General features: G+C 41.4%; 1 protein-coding gene across 3 annotated transcripts in view; it reads left to right on the forward strand.

The window, feature by feature from the left end:
- Nucleotides 1-9,334: 9,334 nt before the first annotated feature.
- Nucleotides 9,335-18,177, forward strand: part of LOC130170857 (pre-B-cell leukemia transcription factor 1) — a 59,605-nt gene continuing 50,762 nt past the window's right edge. For 2 of the 3 annotated variants that reach the window (XM_056378525.1, XM_056378528.1), the window contains exons 1-2: nt 9,336-10,019; nt 10,994-11,067. In XM_056378525.1, the coding sequence (XP_056234500.1) occupies nt 9,832-10,019; nt 10,994-11,067 (262 nt within the window). In that variant the 5' untranslated portion in view covers nt 9,336-9,831. Of the gene's footprint in view, nt 10,020-10,993; nt 11,068-18,177 lie in introns of all 3 variants that reach the window. The other variant, XM_056378526.1, reaches the window with a different exon arrangement.

Here is an 18,177-nt window from a genome sequence, read left to right on the forward strand (position 1 = left end):
TGGCAGCAACCTCCCCCTCCCCAATCCACCCACCCCCCCATCCCCATCCCCGTCCCAGCCCTGTTCAGCAAAGCTGTCACAGCGGCAGCACTCATAATGAAGGGTAAAATATTTTATTCAGATTTATTAATTTGAAAATGAAGCATGCCTGTCGACAGAGGGACAGTTCTTCTCAATCTGTCAACGTGGAGCCACTCGGCGCTGACACCAGGATTCATTTGTCTTGTCGGCTCTGACAGTCGGATTCTCCCAGTGCTCTACGGAGGGGGATCGCCCAGGGATTTTTTGAGCTGGATAAAACACATTCCGACAAGGAACAGCCTCTTTATTAATGCAAATTAGGCCAGAAAAATTCCAGCAACAGCTACTTGGCTCCAGAGTCCTGGCTCCATTCTCTGTTATTTTTTTTTTGGGGGGGAGGGTTGTTAATAAAAGCAGCCTCGGAGTGTTTGTGAGAATAGGGCCTGCAGGAGGACCTGTCACACCGCAGCTGTGACACTCTCCACACACTTGGGACCGAGACCAAATTTTGGAGCCTTTCCTGTTCTTTTAGGTGTCCTTTCCAGGTATAATATCTCTCATCACAACGATGAATATTTCTAACACTCAAACTCTACTTTTTGAAAAACATACAAGAACCAGGAGATTAAAATCCTGCAATACGTTTTTACATTTAATGTTCATGCACTCGAGTATTAACTGGGGTTGCCCTATTGAATTGCTCATGTTAAATGGGTCCATACTTGTCAAACACTCTGCCCTATATTTTCGATTCTTCTGTGCGTTAGGATGTATGGATTTTTTTTTCTGTGCTCCACCTCTGTGTGTCTATTTAGACCAGAGGCCAGGAGACTCACGAACTGTGGCTGACTTGTGCTTGCCTGGATGAGTGCAGGCGAGTTGTTGTTTTATTTCGCCGAGAGTCCTTTGACATTTATCTCTCTTCACCTGCTCCGTGATGATGATTCCAAGTGACAGGGTCTCCTCTTTCTCTCTTCCTTCTCTGTCTTTCTGTCTGTCCCCTCTCTCCCCCCTTCTTCCTCATCGTTTCCATCTCTCCTCCTCTTGTACCATCCCCCTCTAAAGCTCTTCTTTCTCTTTTCTCCAGACCTCGCAGCAGCTTTGGAAACGTGCATCCCTTGCTACTATTGGCGCTGCACAAAGTAAATTGAACTTGGTGTGCTGGGGGAAGTGGGGGTGGGGGGTCTGTCAGTCAGAGGCATTTGGTGGGAGACGGCACAAGATGGGACCACGAGGGTGAAGACGTGCATGATGGGATTGCTCCCCTATAATGTTTAAAATGGGACTGCCTCTCCAATCCTTCAATTACTTAAATGGACGAGATAGGGAAGGAGCCCATGCTGTCACTGTGTCTCTACTGTAACGCTCAGATTAGTTAATTGGTTATCCTCTTGAACAAGGAAGAGGTTGTATTTCACTCAAGCCGACAGCAGGCATCACTTATTCAAAGTCCTCCCACTGTCAATATGCTGTAACAGAGAAGGGTTTCTCTCCGGCCTCCTGCAGTGTGGGTTTACTCTTGCTGGAAGATAGATGTAGCCCATATGTAACCACCACAGACTGTAGCTATTTCTGAGAGGCTCCACTGCAGCACAAGCCGCTGCCAAAATTGGAATAAAATGCCACAGAGAGAGAAGTGGCCGTTTCAGTTTGTTTTCATCCAGCGTATTAGCCAGCTCTTATGGGAAAAGTCACCTTAATTGCAAAGGCTTCAATACTTGACCTCACCATCAGTTCATTAACCCGGCAATAAAGGAAGCCCTCATTCTAGCAGAACTACACCCAGTCTGCCCATTTGAAAACCATCTCACTTCCACAACCCTGTTTCCCCCCCAGTTTAAACGCCTCCGCTAGCCACCCACTTTATCAATTGCCTTCATAATTTTAAAAGCCTTTTTTATGTTGTTGTTTTTCTCTCATATAGTAAATGGAGCCATAATTTAATATTTTAATGCATGTTAATGTGTTGTTTAACCTTCTAGCAACAATCAGGCGTCTCTAAAAGGTTAACCTTGAACGTGAGCCAGTGCAGACAGCAGCACAATAACGCGTCAATCTTTGAAAAACATCTCTGTCTAATGGATTAGTGGTTGATTGCACAGCCCCATCTCGAGGTAGATGCCGTATATATTGGATAGGCATTAAAACGAGCATTTCTCAATTTTCTCGCTGCCGGCCCTCAGGGTCAATGGATCGCTAGGGCAACAAAACGCTGAGTCAACACATGCCTCTTAATTTATCTTGGGGTTTGATTATAGCTTCATTTAAGTCTCCAGCGGCCCACCAGTTCAAAAGCTAAACAGGTTGGATTTAAAAGAAAGGAAGGGTTTTCTTCAAAGTCCATTTAGATATATTTTCCCTCTTATACTGCCCCACTGTTAAGAGTGTAAGGTATGTGAAAACATACCAGACCTGCTCTGACATGAGAGGTAAACAATACTGTAAGAAAGATGACAGGTACTGCTAGAAAAGAGATGTCTTAATATGAATGAGAGAAAGGGCAAGCAGCTACTGGTGTGTGAAGGGTAACTAGACTGTCAGTAACCTTTTTGTGATGGGTTGACATTGTATCTATCATATTAAAGGTCCCATATTTGACGCTTTTCTGGTGTTTTATTTGAGCGTTTGATTTCCATAAGAAGATATATTTGCGGTCTTAAGAACCAAAAACCATCTCAGTGTAGTTTTACAGCTGCTCCCTCACGCTTGAGCAAGACCAGGGTATTTTGTGTGGGTCTCTGAGCCTCTCTTCTGATTGGCTGACTGTTTTTGTGGCACACAGCCAGGCCAACCTTAGCTAATGGTTTGTGATCAACTATTATAGCTTTTTAAATCTTATCTCACCAGTCAGCGCTGAAACGAGAATGAATTCAGACTCGAATCCTCAGGTACTTCCGAAAAAATTCACTTTAGCCACGGGTCTCTAATGTTACCTTCCTTGGGAAGGCTGTGCAATGATATACTAGCTTCCTGACATCCAATAACCGTGCAGCATTTCCTTGACATATTTCAGTCTTGTAGCTTACCAGCTCATTGTTGGTGTTTTGTTGTTAATAAAGTTTAAACAACTACAAAACCAGAATTAACGCCTTGCGGTTGTATGCCACCGCCAACCAGCCAAGTTGCAGGAAATGTGGTCACAATCTCTCCTTCCTGAGTTACAGCAATGAATAATGTCCAGAAGTGTTTTTGCATAAATTGCCACAGTGAAGTTGACCTTTAACCATTTGGATATAAAATGTCATCACATTTTATCCTTATAAACATTTGAGTTAAATTGTGTCATAATTAGTGAATTAATTTTTTGAGTTATGGCCAAAAAAATGTATTGTGAAGTCACAGTGTCCCAGCAGTAATGAGATTCCCTCTGGGCGTTCCTGATATATTTTAGTCACAAGAACTTGAAGTCACAATGACCTTGAAATTTGACCTTTGTCCACCAAAATCTAATCAGTTCATTCTTGAGTCCAAATGAATGTTTGTGCCAAATTTGAAGAAGTTCCTTCCAGCAGTTACTGAGATATCGTGTTCACGAGAATGGGATGGACAGATGGGGGAACAATCCGAAAACTATATGCCTCTGGCTCTGATTGTCGCTGACGCGGAGGCATAAAAATCTAACTTCCTACAATATGGCACATTTAATGATTGGTCAGGTGGAAAAGCACTGATCAGGCACTGCTTAATGTCCTGCTCTAAAAGGAAGACTTGCACGAAGGATGGTCATTTTAATTATTTTCTATTACCTCAGATAAATTTGTGAGCCATTGCACTGTAGTCGTAATACATACAGTTTAAGACCTCAGTATACTTCAAAACTGTGCAACATGTAAATGCGTATTATTTATTGCTTTGATACAGCACAGATGAGCAAAGGACACTGAATTGTTTGATAGAGATTAGGGAGGTGGTGGGATACACCGAGGCGGAGGCCAAAAGGCTTTTCACCACGCCTTCAAATGAGGCTGTTCGGTAACAGGTATAAGTGCTTTTGCCTTCAAACATGGCACTAAGATTTATTACCAGTGATAATTATAATACTCATCATTGTGAAGTGTATGCCAAGGTTGGATGACCCTCTCTTGCTGTGACGTGTGATTGACACTCTTACCCTCTTATATTACTTTGTTGCTGTCTTTCAATGCAGGCCCTCACCAAACACACTGAAAATGATCGGTTTATGTTGTATGTGCTGACTCTTTTTACTGAGCTTGGTAATTCCAGTTTTTTTCATGGTGCGCCCTGCAACCTGTAATGCAGAACAATCTACAGCTTACCACATGTTTACCTTTACGGCAATTTGAATCTTTAATTTCATTAAAGATGAATTACTAATTAATTACACATTACTAAGTACTGCCCAACCTTGGCTAAAACTCATTATTGTTCTAACACAATAAAAAGTTAATTTTATAACAATAGACAGTTACATAACATGGTTATATAACAAATAAGTGAGTTAGCCAAAGTAGCTCTGTGTTTTTCACAGCAGCAGTTTTTCTGTCTATCTTCTGGTTGTGTCCCAAGTTTCCTCTGTTTATCCACCCATCCTCACATCTGTCTTTATCCCTGCTCTGTAACCGGAGGCTCCAGCCCTTAAAAAGGTGCATGTGAGATGCCTGTGATACACAACTGTGACACTGGTTGAGCAATGGGCCTGTCTTGTTCCAGGGCCCCTGCTGAAGCACAGTTCCCCTTTGTTCTGTGATGTATTGATCCATTCAGACCTCCTCTTGAATGTGCTCCACTGGCGCTCGCTCTGCTTAAACCAGCTTGTGCCATCTTCCTCGAATGCTCGTTCATACACCGCAACTGGAAACAGGGCCTGTGCAAAACCTAAAGTGCAAAGACTTTTATTGCTGTTCAGCTGTGATGACTTTGTACTTGTTTTACTTTGTGTTCCTGCTACCGTCATATCATCTGCATCCTTTAAAGTAAACTAAAGTAAAGTCAATTATTGGTTTGAACCATTGAATAAATGACCGTACAGGCAGATCGACCAATCATCTCACCTATGTCTCCGCAGATAGTATTGTGCACTAATATAAATAAAAAGAGGCTAATTTTTGCATCTCAACGTCTTAATGTCACAGTAATATTCTGACTTAAGGAAATATGTACTGTAGTAGAGCAGCTAGTGTTGGCAGGTCACTCAGAGTACAATTAACACACCACCTCACTTGCAGCCAGGGTGACTCATTGCTAGTGTTACACAGATGCAAATGAATGTTAAATAAAAAAAAAAATTGTAGGTAGTACTTAAACTAAAGCGTCACCTCCTTGCTTTCTAATAACAGGAGGCTTCTATGAAAGTAAAACAGCCCACTTTCCATCTTTCCCTGCTGTACATACTGTATATAATGTGTTGTATGTTTGAAAATGTGGAGTGGAGCTCCCATGCACTCTTTTCTCAGTCCAACCGTATTAGAATCAAAGAGAGGTTTATGTGAATGAATCCTTTCCATTAGTGCTGCCTCCACACAGGCCAGAAGCCGTGCAGGATGAAAGGGAGGATTTATCTGCACAACCTCATCACATGGTGTGACCCGGGGCCTGGAGTAGAAAGGTCTCTCTCTCAGGTGCCATGGAAACCAGCCCACCTCAGGCTGCTCGTCCTGTCGTCCTCCAGTCGCCCTCTGCGCTTTTCCTGTGTAGATTTCTGGCTCACGAACTGCAGAGGCATCTCAGGCCTGTTGAATGTCCGAATTAGCTTTAGAGCAGATTGTTCCAAAAGCTTTGAGAACTTGCACTTCGATTGGAGTCCTCCAGAACTGAAATCTTGTGTAAAATTCGCCTTTGTACATGATGTCTAGCTCTTGTGGTGGCTCTGTCACTCTCTTCTCTCTTACATACAGTATTTAAGCCAGTGAATCCAAAGAATGCTTGGTTTCAAAAGGGTAAAACCACAACTATGGAAGATCAAACATGACTTATTGGGTAAATTTAGTAAATAAATAAAATTCAAATAAATTGAGAAATGCATAAAGAAAACCATGCAGGTTAGATGACCCAGCACACGTGTTAACTGACAGTACATGTGAAAACTGACGTTTTCTGTAAAAAACAATAATAAGAAATTAATTTATAATAAATACAAATCCAACACTCCAGTAGCCTGCAAACTCTATGTAGAAAGATAAAGCTTGCAGTAACAGCAATGCATTAGAGATGCAGCCGGTGTGAACACACACGTGTTCTTCTCCGCAGCAGGTCAGCGACAGCAGCAGCCACGCACACGTGACGCAGGCAGTGTGTTCCCCGGCGTAACCCTAACCACCTGGGGAGGTGGTTTGCGATGCATTCTTGCCCAATGTTCAAAAGGTTGAAATGCAGTAAATGGGTGAAATTGGTGTTACTGCTCCAAAGTGCAACTATGTCAGCGATCTATCTGCGGAGATATCCACACTGTACCCTGTGATAATGGCATCTGAAGAGACAGTGAAATTACGCTGATATAAGCCATCGTTCTTTCTGTCACATGTAAAACTGCAGCTATTCCAACACTGTCAGACAGACAGAAGACACGGTGTTCTGTTGTGTTTATCTGATGTCTGATCAAACCATTATTGTTGTAACTAAACTGCCAAAGTTATTCTTCTTCTCATGTTTTTAACTGTTAGCAGACGGCTTCAGGTGCATTATCCCCACCCTCTAGACTGGATTTGGGTTGACATACGCAAATGAAAAAAAAAAAACACAAATAAGTAAAGGATACTGTTTTTAAAAATGACAAGAAAAACATCAACAAAAGAAATACATGTGTAAATTGAGTCAAACAGATTAGGCTTAACACCTAAATGAAAATAAATCCTAAAACAACATAATATTTGCTTAATTTATGACACAGTTGATTTGTTCTTCTTTTTCTTTTGGGGAATTTATTTATTCCTTTAATAAGCTCATGTTATTTTATTTTTTTAATGTATATGGTTTATTTTGTTTTATCCACTCAGCAGCACCAGAGCTCTGGGGGAGGATGTACAGTGCAGAGGTGTAAGGGCCAAAAGCTGCTGTCGTGTCCGACACGTATGCGTTGTATTTACCACTGCTGTTAGAGTCTGGCGTTGTTACTTTTAATAACTGTGACAGTATCTCAGAATCCCACTAGTGAGGATGGCAATCTGGCATGGGAAATTCATGTATTCAGCCCCACACTCCGTAATATATCGCTTACGTCTCCGCTGCAAATTAAGCATTTTACTGGACGCCTATTAGCATTTCCTGTTTTATCACTAGTGAGTTGCTGACCATACATCAGCCTGGCAACGAATGGATGAAGATCACTGCCAGCTCTGTGATTTGTTTGTCTTGCCATGTAGCCTGAAAGTATCAGCATATATTTAGATTTCTAAATGCACTGCTAACGTAACTTAGCAGATGTTGGGGAGTCATATGGATGTTGGTGCAACAGAGACCCCCTCAGGTATTCTCATTATTCTACTACTGAGCAGATGGCAGGGAAACTTACCGCACTTACCATTATCCATCATACATATTCTGCTCCCAATTTACATAGGCGGTGCTTCACAGGAGCTCCTACTGGGAGAGTACTGAGCTCGAGGATCGCACTGCAGCTCCACCTGAGGCTTAGGAAGACAGTCTGAGATGTCACTGCCATTACACTTCAAACTCAAATATGCTAATAGTTGTACCGAGGACTTCCAATGGGCGCATCCCAGTTGTATATTTTGAATTGTGAAAAGGAAAAATCTGCAGCTTGATGATTTTTAAATAGTTTAATATCAATTGGGAAATATGTAACTGTGAAACAGCTTTAATAAGATGGTACAATAGTGGCTTTTGCTATATTGAGGAGTGTTAGACAAAATGTCATTTATAAAGTTTCAGATACATGTGCTGGTGTTTCAAAAATACACCGATGTATGCTTTTCGATCGCAAATTAAGCAAAAATTATAGCCTATCTTTAAACATTTAAAAGCATCTTGAAAACTTCATTTCGTCCTGTGAGTGGTGGGATCCACAAACACACAATTCCCTGCCAAAGTTGGTTATTTTAACATGATTTCACTGATCCGCAGGTGCCGGTGACTTGTCAAGGAATGCAGCAATGTGCCAACAAAGCCAGGTGAAGACTGCCAACACGTAAACGTGGCTGTAAAGGAAGGAACATGGCTGTACGGGGAAGGAAATGGTTGTACGACATGTTCATTAGAATTCAAGGATGCACACGATGTGTTTTGGTGAGTAAAACTGAACGTAAAACAGAAACTTTGTGTTCACAAGAAAACTCCACAGGGCACTTGTTTTCAGGGGCTTTAAATCTGTTCAATTCGAAATGTGATTATAGTTATTACAAACAGTCAGAAGTCAAAATGAATTCATAGCAGTGACTATGAATTTGCAGGTAGCAGTCATGAACATGTTGCTCTCAATAAAACACTGTGGCACGTTTAAGTATTTACATATGTTCCTTATTATGTGTGTCACACATGTATACATCCAGGCCGATGATTTGCACAGCACTGTTCATACTTTAGTTCCACACTGGAGCTGTTTTTTTTTTTTTTTTTTTACCCCTCCTACTCCTCCTCCTCGTCCTCTTCCCTCTGAATGGCTCTCAGTAGTGGAGAGGAGCAGCGGCAGTGAGGCAGCGCTGGGCCTGAAGGGCACTTTTCAGCCTGGCCAGACACACTCAGGCCTTGCTGCTTGGCTGCGCAACATGGGTCACCGCCTTACATTAGGAGAACCCTGCCAAAGTCAGCCAAGCGGAGCCCTGCAACATACCTGAAATTGAATGAACAAAGTCTATGTACCACTGCCTACAGCAACAAAACAAGAGTGTTTTGATTGTTGGACTCATTTCATACTATAAAAATTTAATATTAAGGTGTTTTTCATTAAGTGTCTCATCGGTGGATGAGGTTTTTCCTTACATAAATCCTTAACCACATTATCTATCGAATAATTTTAACAAATGAAAGGGCCAAACAATACTTTTGATTGGTGTACCTGAGGCTTTATCAGGGCACAACATGGAAATGAAGTGGTTTCCTGTGGGGCCAGTGGGGGTCAGGAGGGGAGGCTAAAGCAGACCTCCTGTGTCAGCCACTATAATTTATTTGGAGTTCAGGCTCTATCCATCACCGTGTTGCCACTCCGTACCGTCTCCCCGCTTGTAAGGGCAGCAGCCACATCTCCCAGCCTCTTGCTCTGCATCCCACCCTTGCAGCGCAGTGATCGACGTTTCACGAGAGGCACCTCAAGGTGGGGCTAAATGGTCTTATATTCCCAATCATGTCGCGTAGGCGGAGTCTGACTCTCACGCTCTTTGCTATTGCTGCCGCCTGCCCAGCTTGTACTGTACACGACAAAAGCAAGAGGATGGAGTGAATGAAATAAATCCACACTTCTTATTTCTCACAGCCACTATTTTGTAATTTGGCAGGCAAGGAGGTGGTTTGGGATCACTGCGCAACATCACAAGAAAACGTATCCTAGTTCATGGTAGTAGTAGAAACCAGCAGCCTATCTCTTTTTACGCACACCCATATTCCAGTGAAGGCAGCAGCAGTTCAGATCAGATTTCACATTCAGCTCCGACCAGCTGAGAGAGACACAGCCAGAGAGCGGGAGGGCTCGTTTCTCCGCTTTCCCCTCCGATACCCTCTCTCTCTGTTCGGCGAGCGCCAGAAAAATACATCTGCGAGGAACACCGGGTGCGTGGCGCAAATATTAAAGCACCAACGGGATTCTTTTTTTTTCCCACCTTCCTTTTTTTTTCTTTTATGTATTTTTGCAGGATTTCAGCAGCGAGAGCGTCACAGAGAATTAGATAGAGGGAAGAAGAGATGGACGAGCAGCCGAGGTTGATGCACTCTCACACGGGGGTAGGCATGGCAGGGCACCCCGGCCTGCCGCAGCATATGCAGGAAGGCACCGGAGGAACGGACGGCGACGGGAGAAAACAGGACATTGGAGACATTTTACAGCAAATTATGACCATCACAGATCAAAGTCTGGACGAAGCCCAAGCCAGGTAAAGATCTGCTCCAACTCACTGTCAGGAGGAGGTGGTGGCGGCGGTGGAAAACTAGATTGAAAAATTATTAAAAAAAAAAAAAAAAGAAACGAAAAGGAAAGAAAAATAAATATATATATTAAAAACGACAACTTTATTAAATACAGCGCAGTGTAGATGGAGCTATAATGTAAGGGCATTGCACTTCCTTGTGCAAAAGCGAACAGTGGAAAACAACGATGGCATGCCTTCAAATCACTAGTTTGCTTCACATTTAAATAACTCGACAACCGCGCTCCTTTAAGGAGAAAATAAAAGTGTGTGAACATGGTGTTTGTTACTGTGGCCTGCCAGCTCACTCGGCTCACTTAGTATTTTTAAATCACTTTCATAAAGTCAAGGTGCATTTATTGACAAGTCGACAGGAATGTAGCCTGACAGGCTGATTTTTTAAATTTTTTATTTATTTTTAAATATCAAACGAAACGACCGAGTGACAGCTTGTTTACAGCGTGGAGGCGAATGCAATGCAACTTTCTTAGTTGTGATACATAATTCAAGATTTCATCCATCTTGTCTAATCCACATTAAGTTCAGTGAAGCTGCAAGTGAGTAACACAAAATCCTACATATGAGTGTGTTTTGTTTTATAGAGATATTTGGTCATATATACAATTTTTATAATCACAGAACAGTAGCTATTAAAGCTAAATGAAATGTTTTTTTATCAGTTATTTTTGTATAAAGTAAAATATATGTTACAATAATGAAGCTGGAGCACATTTGTACATATACAGGTGTTATGAAGATATTTGAAAATAGTTGTATTATTTGTCCCTGTAATTGCACTGTAGCACGAATCTAAAAGATGAATTATAACTGTTAATATAACTGCAGTCTTTATTGTTGTCCAGTGATTGGGAGGTTGAGTAAGTATAAGATGTAATACATGTTTCGGCAGTTTGCTAATGAGGCAACTTCTCTGTTTTCAGGAAACACGCTCTGAACTGTCACAGAATGAAGCCAGCTCTTTTCAATGTGTTGTGTGAAATCAAAGAAAAAACAGGTAAGATCATATTTAATTCTGCACTACACTCTAGCAGAAGCTCAACACAAAACACTGCACTGCTTTTGTCTCCACACTGTCTGCAAGAAATACTGCGAGTCTCCTTCACCAGGTTGAATCAATACAATAGTGAATACAGTATTGTTAATAATGGAACATGTAGCTAAAATAAGAGCAGTGTCATTAAAGGCAAATTTGTTATTCAGACTCAAATTCACTTTGGAGGACCTGATGTTGGATGTTCAGTCACAACACAATTCACCATATAAATTTCAGTGACATGTAAGACATGTGTTTCCTCCTGTAGCTGTAAAGTCGGAGCGTTTTTAACCATTTCACAATAGGAACTGTGGACAATTACCTCGAGCAGTCCTTATCAATTATTGTGTCAAAATATGAATGAGCTTTTTTGATGCTATTGTGGAATAATAGAGAGTATTGAGCAAAAAATTGTCACAAGCACGTTGATGTCTCCCCTTGTGAGTTAACTGTCAAGTCTAGTGAATACGTCTCTTTCTATTCTGTATTGTGTCTCTCTATTAAAGCAGTTGTGAGAGCGCATGTCAGCAGAATAATTGCTAGGAGAGAAATAATGTAACATAGGAGGCGTAAGTCATGTTTCCAAATCATTTTCCCCGTGACATTTTTGAAATTGGCATAGATAGAATTCAGTGCACTTCAGACTGATAGCGTGCATCTCATCTTTTATTTTCCTGTCTGTAGACTGATGTGCTGTAGGACTCTTCAGAACTTACACTGTTGAGCTATTTAGTTGCCAAAGCGCTTTTTGTGTGTTTCATACTCATTAGTGCATGAAATCAAACGGAATGGATGGAGGATGAAGACGATATTGTTGTCATTGTCTCCAAAAGTTGCACTTGCTCATACTTGACCTTTGTGGCGGCAATGTGTGGCGCTGTGTGTGTTGTTTTCTCGTTTGTGTGATCCCACCCTCGCTTGGTGCTTTCATGGATGTTTTCATTGAGGTTTTCATTGAAGTTCACCTCGCTGCCTACCCCCAAGCCCAACAATTTATCTTGAATCGGCCAGTGCCTCAGGAGAGAGCAGGGGGGGCCTTTTGAAGCCTGCTGGCTTGCTCTTCTTTTTTGTTGTCTTGGTAGGTTTTTTTGGAGGGGGAGTGACACAGTTATGCATAGTGTTTTACTCCCTGGCGCTTCTCGGAGTTCATCCAAAGTTCGACTCTGCTGAGAGTACAAAGTAACTTGGACCTCTTCCTGCCTGCACACCCATTCTTTTCTCTTTCAGCTGGCAACCTATAAATACAAGGTGCAGCTTATGGAGCTTTACACAGGAGATCTGGTGCTTGTCTTGTGTTTGTCAACTTTCAATAGTTGCTAGTTTTAGAGAGAAACCTTTCACATTTATACTGTTTCTCTAATCCAGGTATTCACTTCAAATTTACTATAGGCAAAAATTATTTATATGCTTGTTGCCACAATGTAAAAGTCATCATGAACACTACAGCTAAGAGTAATTATGCTTTACACATTATGTTTTGTCACTGTCAAAACTTCGACAGGTTTAGTGTAAAGTAAACATGGAGTTTTAAAAAGTCGAAAAATCTTAATTTCACGTAAACATAAAAAAAAAAAAGTCTTGATGCCAATGTCACGTTTTTCATTAGTTACATTCTTCAAACTCAGAGCACTGGATTTGAGCTAGGTAATTAATAAGTATTCATACTTGAAATAGTATTTTACTTTGCTGGTGAGCTCAGAACATTATAAAGTTCACTTCCACTTGGATTTTGTTTGTTTTATTTACTAGAAAAAGTCGGAGCTCGTTGCTCCATCTAGTGGTCAAATCTCCTTTTAAAACTGATTTAAACCATGAAGTGACTGAGAACGGTTATAAAATGTTAAAAAAATTTAATTTAAGTTTTCTTATTTCTAGTTTAGTTTATAAAAATTACATTTGAAGTCGTGATGGTCAGTGGAAAGAAAAGTAAATTGCTATTTGATTTTTCTAATTTTGGAAAGTTTTAAGTATCATCATATTTGTAGCTTAGAAGTTGATACTGTGTAAATGAAAGAAGCCAGTTGTCTTTCAGGTTTTTCTTTCTGTTTGACTGCAGCTTAAAATGAAAGAATAAATGATGCAACTTTGTTTGAAATGGCTGAAACTTAATTATAGATTTAATGGATTATACACATTAGCTGTAATTTACTTTGCCATTTCACAAAATGCTTGGTTCTCATTTTGTGTTGTTGTCATTATTTCAGTACAGAAGCACTGAAGGAAACCAACCTGAAGCAACTTTCTGTCTCCTCCTTTTGTACCAGCAGCCAAAATTTTCCCACTTCCACTTTTAAATATTTCAGAGAGTGTGTGTGTGTGTGTGTGTGTGTGTGTGTGTGTGTGTGTGTAGACGGGCAGCTTCAGCCACTGTAACTTCGTGTCCCTAGTACCATGTGAGTGCAGACACAGCGTGTATCCACAGAGCTGCTTGTTTGCTTGTGTATATTTTCCATCTCTGGCCGTCCCCAGAGCGGCTGACAGCACCTGCAGGACACAATGCCAGTGTTGATCTAGGGCCTGAACTTCTGACCTACTCTGTGTATTTTTACTGGGATGAAATGAGGGACGGCCAACAGAAAGATTGTGCAGTATAAAAAGGCACAACAGTGCAGCGACACCCGGGAGGAAAGGAGAAGGAAGGAACACTTTATTTAAACCAATGGCTCTTTTTTTTGTTTTGTTTCTTTTTTTTTTTTTTTTTTTTTTTTTGACAGACATCGGCTTCGTCTTTACCCAGTTTCATTCCAGGCATATTTGGGTTGTCTTTTTTACTTCAAAGGAATGCTGGTTTGCAGACACTGTGCCTGCGTGTGTGTGCGTACACGCGTGTGTGTGACATAACTTCAGTCTTAAGTAGAGACGAAGCAGGAAATATATAAAACATATTGATTATACTACTCATATGTGTCCGAAATGTGGAGCATAGGTAAAAGCAGCAGGGGTTTGTCTGTTAGTGCTCGTCCTGGCAACAGCGGTGTGTGCTCTGTTTGGAGAAATTCTCACAGAGACTTTCCAAAAATATATCCAAACACTTTGACTCCTCTGCTATTGGACCATGAAGCTTTAACCTTTCACTAACTGAATTCTCAAAGTTAACAGGCTGGTAAATCATTTTTTATGTATACACGGTCTATTTATCTATCATTGATATTTTTCAGGTGGATTGTTTTCTTTGTGTCTTCACCATCACTTTTTTTTATGATTGATGAAAAGGCTTCTTTAGATAAGCAAATGCTTGACAAACTGATTTGGAAAATGAGCAGCCTTGACCTCTGTAAACACTTCACCAGCATCATAAATCTCCAGCAGTGTCAAACAAAACCACTCCTCGACTGAGCTGCTTAGTAAATGTGCTGCTTTTTAATTTTTTTCCCCTCAACCTCAATAAAAGGCCGGCTTTCTTGTGGCCCGTGTTTGTATAGTGTAAGGTTTCAAGCCTAGGGGATCCTCCATTTATAAAAATGACTGGCCGAGTGATGTAATGTTATTTTTTGAAGGGTGAAAATAGGGTGTTTTACAGAGGGCAGCCGAGCAGTGTTTGACAGGATGAACTGAGCCAGAGGTCTGATTATGGAAGGTGTATGGAAGCCTACACTACATTGACTTGTCAGTCCATTCAGCTGCTTGGCATCTGCCTATTTGTATTACAGAGGCTGATCTCGGCTCAGCCCTGCACGTCGCTGTGTAAACACTTTGGAGCAGCCCTCATGGTGATCAGGTACAGTCTCAACATCAAAACATAACACAGTCTGGTGTAGGGCTCGATTAACTGATTAAGCTGATTGACAGACAATGAGTTGGCACAAGTTTTGATAAGTGATTAATCATTTATAAATTGTTTATGCAGCAGAAACGCAGATTCTCTGGGTCCAGGCTCTTTGACATCATTGTAAACTGAATCATTTTATTGGTTGGACAAAACTAGAGCTGCAACTAAAAATTATTTTCACTATCATCACCATCAAGTTTTTAGTCAATTTTCTAAATATTTGCTGATTAATTTTCCATCGACATCATCGCAGCAACTGCAATCAACAATTATTTTCCTTATTCATTATAAATCAATTATTTTGTGGATGTGATTTCTTTTGGTCTGTAAACTGTGCAAAACTAGTGAAGAATCACAAATCTTCACACCGAAAATTTCAAAATTTTTCTTCAGACTTTTTTGGCAAACCAAAAGCCTGAAGCCCCAAAAAGTTCAGTTCTCTGTCATGTGACTCATGTAAGAGTCAGAAAAGCATCAAATCCTGACATTTAAGAGGCTGGAAGTGGAGAACGTTTGGCACTGTTGCTTGGACTGTGACTAAGTGACAGTTGCTGATTAGTTATCTTTCATTAAACTACTTGATCAATCGACTAATCTTTGGTTTGATACACAATAAAAGGAATTTCTTTTCTAGTATCACGTTTGCTAATGGGTGCATCTCAACTCGATGTAACTGCTAAAGAGCCAGATTTGGGAGTCACTCCAGGTGTAAACCATGGAGGTAGTAACAGTGCATGTAACCTTCTCTGTCTTTCATGGCGAAGTAGACATCTGCCGTGATAGCGAGCGTCGTGTCACAGGGCTGCGCCTCCCCTCTCGTGCGTGTCTCTCAGCGGACGCACGGAGACGACTCTGATACGTGCAGCTTTTGTCTCCCTCTTATCCTTCCTCCTCGATGCTGATACAGCAGCATTCAGGGAGAGAGAAATGCCAAGCTCGCCACCACAGCTGTTTCCCCAGTCTCTCTGCTTAATCATCCACTGAGAGAAAAAGAGGAAGAACTGGAGTCTAACTCTGCTCCAAGAATGTAGACAACTGGAGAAAAATGTGTTCTGATTTACCAGGATAAGGCACGCACAAGACTTTTCTTTATTGTATTTGATGCAGAATCATAATCACAGAATCATCAGTGAGTGACAGCATTGTAAATGGTGTGTTAATACCATTACAGTATAGAACAATGTGGTTACATTATACATTATGCAAATTGTCAGTCGCCTAATTGATACATGTTAATCATATTAAGGAGCTTAATTATAGAAATCTTAGTGTGCTGTGATTTGGTAATTAACGCTGACATCACATGTAGAAGGAAAGTGAGCTTTTTTTTTTTTTCTCGGGACAAGTTTCTCTGCCATGAAAGTCTCCACTCATCCCTGTGAAAAGGAAGCAGCAGCACTACATCGTTTTTGTATTTTTAACTATAGATATTTTCAGAATTTCCTGAATTGATGAATGATTTTTTCCCTCTCTTGCGAAGGCCACTAGAAATGCAGTTTGTAGTAAAATTACATTTCGCTCGGAGCAGCCCTGCCAGTGTGGAGATTACAGAATGAAGGCGAGATCCAAGCAGACTTGTAAAAGAGCGCAGGCCTCAATCTTTTACCTGAATGCCGACTCCTCTGCTCAACGCTGAGAAACGATTGCTTAAATATCACTGTTACCTCGTTCAAGGCTCTCTGTGCAATCTCAGTCCCTGCAGGTTCGGTCGGCCTTTTTTTATACCAGCCTCCTTAATATGTTACGAATTTAATCAAGTCTGCAAATTTGTTATGCACGTTAAATTGAACATGCAATGGCACATTTGAATGTGGTTGCCATACCAACCCCCCAGGAGTTCATTTTCCATAATGTAGTGTTTGGAATCTCATTTCCTCCACTCTCCCCTGCTGCTACTTGCAGACGCCACCTCCAGGCTTCCACTGTATGTTCACCATGAAAGAGGCTCAGCTGCCACAGCTTTCAAATACTGGAGGGAGGGAGAAAGAAAAGAGAGAGAGAGAGAGAGAGAGGCCTCTCTCCACGTAGTGGAAATGACACAAATTAATATACACTACTTAAACCAGACCAAGATTAATGGTTCCCTTTCGCTGCAGCTTAGTCCCACTGTCAGTTGCCGGGTGCTCGTTGGACAAAATCAACACTAATCAACATTTATTCCACTTTTGCCCTGGGCTCTCAGGAGTCTGGCAGGACTGCATGGCCCCCCACTACCCCCTCCCTTCCCTCCCGGCAATCCCCCCCCCTCCCTTCGTCCGTCTCGCTACGCTTTTCACCTCTCATCCAGCTCCTCCATACATCACCCTCCTCACACCGCTCGGCTCCTCAGAGGAGAGTGCGCCCCCTCCTATCAGGCCACATTACAGTCATGATAGATTTTCTCTTTTCATTTGCATCTGATATTTAACACAGCAAAGCAGTTGCTCTGTCACTTTACTGTACAAGTGTGTGTGTGTGTGTGTGGGGGGGTATTTGTGTGTGGGGGTATTTGTGTGTGAGTGTGTGCACACAGGTTTTTGTCCATCTGTATTTTTGAGGCAAGTCATTCCAGTCAGTAATCTTATCTGCACTCAGTCGCCACTGCATTATAAGAAACAGGATATGCATTCGCTGGTAGTGTGTGCGTCAGGTAGTGTGTTTAGCACTTCATTTTCTGGAAAGCAGCATTTTATATTTCCCCCTGGTGGGAAACTGAATTCCAATGTCCTGCTATCAGACAAAGTGACCACCGACCGACCGTATGACTCATCCTTAAATTACACAATGTTCAACTCCAGTCCCAATCAGAGCTACGTGTCGTACATTTCCTTTAGATGTCAGTGAATGGCAGTACTGGCATCCACAGATCTGCTGACTCCTCTCTCTCATCTTCATCAGCAGCCTTCTTCACAGAGCAACATTAAGCGTCCCGCGAAGCCCCGTAATTGGCCAAGCTAATGCAAGCCACAATTCCTCTGCTGCTACTCATCTCTTTGTCATTCCACCAGCTCCAATAAAAACACACTCAGATGCACAATTAGGAAGAAATATACCTAAAATTAAACAGTGTCTATATCCGAACTGTAAATTTACAGGAAGCGTAGTTGCTTATACAGAGAAGGACTGCATTACTGAGTCACATCCTCTGTGATTATGTTAAGAGAACATCAGTGTTGTCATTCCTGTCACTGCTGGGACTGTGATGTGTGTTAGTATTTATTCACCCTGTGTGGTAGAAACAGATGTTTGTCTTATCTTTTGATTTAAGATTTTGTGCTGATATACACATCATGAATTAAAGCGAATGGAGACGGAACAAATCT

Source organism: Seriola aureovittata, chromosome 6, assembly GCF_021018895.1.
Source record: "Seriola aureovittata isolate HTS-2021-v1 ecotype China chromosome 6, ASM2101889v1, whole genome shotgun sequence".
In the NCBI taxonomy this organism is placed as follows: Eukaryota; Metazoa; Chordata; class Actinopteri; order Carangiformes; family Carangidae; genus Seriola; species Seriola aureovittata.